The sequence below is a fragment of the Anarrhichthys ocellatus genome, unplaced genomic scaffold (assembly GCF_004355925.1).
Source record: "Anarrhichthys ocellatus isolate YVR2014 unplaced genomic scaffold, GSC_Weel_1.0 scaffold7316, whole genome shotgun sequence".
In the NCBI taxonomy this organism is placed as follows: domain Eukaryota; kingdom Metazoa; phylum Chordata; class Actinopteri; order Perciformes; family Anarhichadidae; genus Anarrhichthys; species Anarrhichthys ocellatus.
This window is the reverse complement of record NW_022287290.1, coordinates 1-2,349: the sequence shown is the minus strand read 5'-3', so window position 1 is coordinate 2,349 and position 2,349 is coordinate 1. Positions and strand designations below refer to the sequence as shown.

Below are 2,349 nucleotides of genomic sequence, written 5' to 3'. Positions count from 1 at the left end.
GTGTGTGTGTGTGTGTGTGTGTGTGTGTGTGTGTGTGTGTGTGTGTGTGCGTGTGTGCGTGCGTGTGTGCGTGCGTGTGTGCGGGCGTGTGTGCGTGCGGGCGTGCGTGCGGGCGTGCGTGCGTGCGGGCGGGCGCTTTGGAAGTGTGTGACAGTCTTGTGCGCTGACGTTTTCAGAAAGCCGAGGCCCAGCTGGCATACGAGCTGCAGGCAGCCAAGGAACAGCAGAAGATCCGCCTGGAGGAGATCGAGATCCAAGTGGTGCAGAGGAAGAAGGAGATCACAATCGGGGAGAGGGAGATCGTTCGGACGGACATGGAGCTCATCGCCACGGTCAAGAGGCCCGCCGAGGCAGAGGCCTACAAAATGCAGCAGCTGGCTGAGGGGCACAAGTGAGTGAGAAAGCCATCGGTTAAGGGCCATTCAGACAGATTATTGAGCTTTTCCAACCAGTGCCCCCAATCACTAGGAAGTACAGAGAGACACTAGTGTTGGACACTGTCCTCAGTGGAGATCTGAAACATCTGGTAAAGAGGTCATGTCACGATGCAAAACACTCATGTAGCAATTTAACAGCTTTGTTGTTTGCGTTTCTCTCTGAATAACAACAAGCTTGTAACCTTTGTAGTCGGCACGCCGTGTGAATATGAGCAGTAAATCTATTTGTAGGTGGAGGAGGAGGATCTGGTTGTTGAAATTCCAGCTGACTGGGATTTTCAGTTGCAAAGCATCCTGGGAGATATTTACTAAGGAAACAAACCGGTCAGGGTTTTGCACAGGTAAAGGGAGAAAAGTTTGGGTTCGATCGAAATGTTTTTAAGCAACGTTCTCAGCGACTGCATCTCTCGTACCAGCGCAGCAGAGGACCTGTCTTATTTTCTTCTTTGTATATTTATTATTTATATTTGAATAATATAAAACAAAACTATTTCTTACCCGATTAATCAAAGGAATAATCTGTAGAATGCTCGATTGCGAAAATAGTCTATCTGCAGCCCGAGCTTCGGTCATGCGGCCTCCATTTTGCCCTTTGGGCTACATTTCAGTCAGGTGAATGTTTTTAACCTGACCGTCTTTATCCCACCCGGCGTCAGGATAAGGACGGTGCTGATCGCCCAGGCTCAGGCGGAGAAGATCAGGAGGATCGGAGAGGCGGAGGCGTCCTCCATCGAAGCGGTGGGCAAGGCGGAGGCTGAGAAGATGAGACTGAAGGCCGAGGCCTACCAGCTGTACGGAGAGGCAGCCAAGACGGCTCTGGTCCTCGAGGCCCTGCCCATGGTAACACATACACGGCTTCTTACAGGCTCCATAATGCACATCCAGCTCATCCAACCACGTGTAGTTTGCAGTGAACTCTTATTTTCAGTTCACTGGTTTGTTCGCGCATGATTTTTGTAGAAATCAGTACATGAATTAAAAAATACCCACTATTACTTTATTTGTAGTAAAAAAACTGTGCTACCATTGGCTGTAAAGGGATAGTTGGACATTTCAAGACATGCATTTATTCACTCACTTGCAGAGAGTTAGGTGAGAAGATTGATGCCTCTCATATGTGACCCTTAAATACGAAGCTACTGCCACGAGATCTTAGCTTAGCTTAAAAAAAGACTGGAAACAGCTAGCCTGCCTGTGGCTACATCTAATAAATCTGCCTAACAGCACCTTTAAATCTTTGGTTATTTCATGTTTTTTAATAACCTCAGAATCCCACCACACAAGCAGCTATAAAGCTGTAGCATGGTTGTTAGCTTTAAGAAGTAGCATGCTGTGTTTCTGATGGAAAATGACAGCTCACAGTCATGACGCTACGACTGCATCATGTGTCACATGATCTCAGTGTGTGAGGGTACTACCAGCTTACAGTAAACACTCAACTGTGTCTTTGCAGATTGCTTCCAAGGTGGCGGCGCCGTTAGCCAGGACCAGTGAGATCGTCATCCTGAGTGGGGACAGCAACCGCGTGACGGGCGAGCTCAACCGCCTGTTGGCTGAACTTCCTGCGTCTGTCAATGCTCTGACTGGAGTGGATCTGTCAAAGGTACGCCTGCTCCATCACATGGGTTTGTAACAACGTGAGTGTATTTGTTCTATTACTAAACTATCAAATATATAAGGAGTTAAGGGTATTGATCTGATGATGTGGTTTTGTTGGTGGAGGGTTAGGACGACGCTTTGTAGGACGACACTGGAAGACTTGAATTAGATGCTGTTTGTTTGTGTACATACTTTCATTTGTTGTGTGTGTGTGTGTGTGTGTATATATATATATATATATATATGTATGTATGTATGTATATGTGTATATATATATATATATACATATACATATATATATATATATATGTAT

General features: G+C 46.2%; 1 protein-coding gene across 1 annotated transcript; it reads left to right on the top strand.

The window, feature by feature from the left end:
• Positions 1–106: 106 nt before the first annotated feature.
• LOC116380468 (flotillin-2-like) lies at positions 107–2,215 on the top strand. Its single transcript, XM_031842383.1, has 3 exons — positions 107–391; positions 1,094–1,277; positions 1,891–2,215. The coding sequence occupies exons 1-3, from the start codon at positions 315–317 to the stop codon at positions 2,068–2,070; spliced, it is 441 nt and encodes a 146-aa protein (XP_031698243.1). The 5' UTR covers positions 107–314; the 3' UTR covers positions 2,071–2,215.
• Positions 2,216–2,349: the final 134 nt, after the last annotated feature.

Coding starts and splice junctions, on each gene's coding strand:
- LOC116380468 (XM_031842383.1), top strand. CDS start 315: ATGGAGCTCATCGCCACGGTCAAGAGGCCCGCCGAGGCAGAGGCCTAC. Junction 392..1,093: donor CAGCTGGCTGAGGGGCACAA/GTGAGTGAGAAA, acceptor ACCCGGCGTCAG/GATAAGGACGGTGCTGATCG. Junction 1,278..1,890: donor TCCTCGAGGCCCTGCCCATG/GTAACACATACA, acceptor GTGTCTTTGCAG/ATTGCTTCCAAGGTGGCGGC.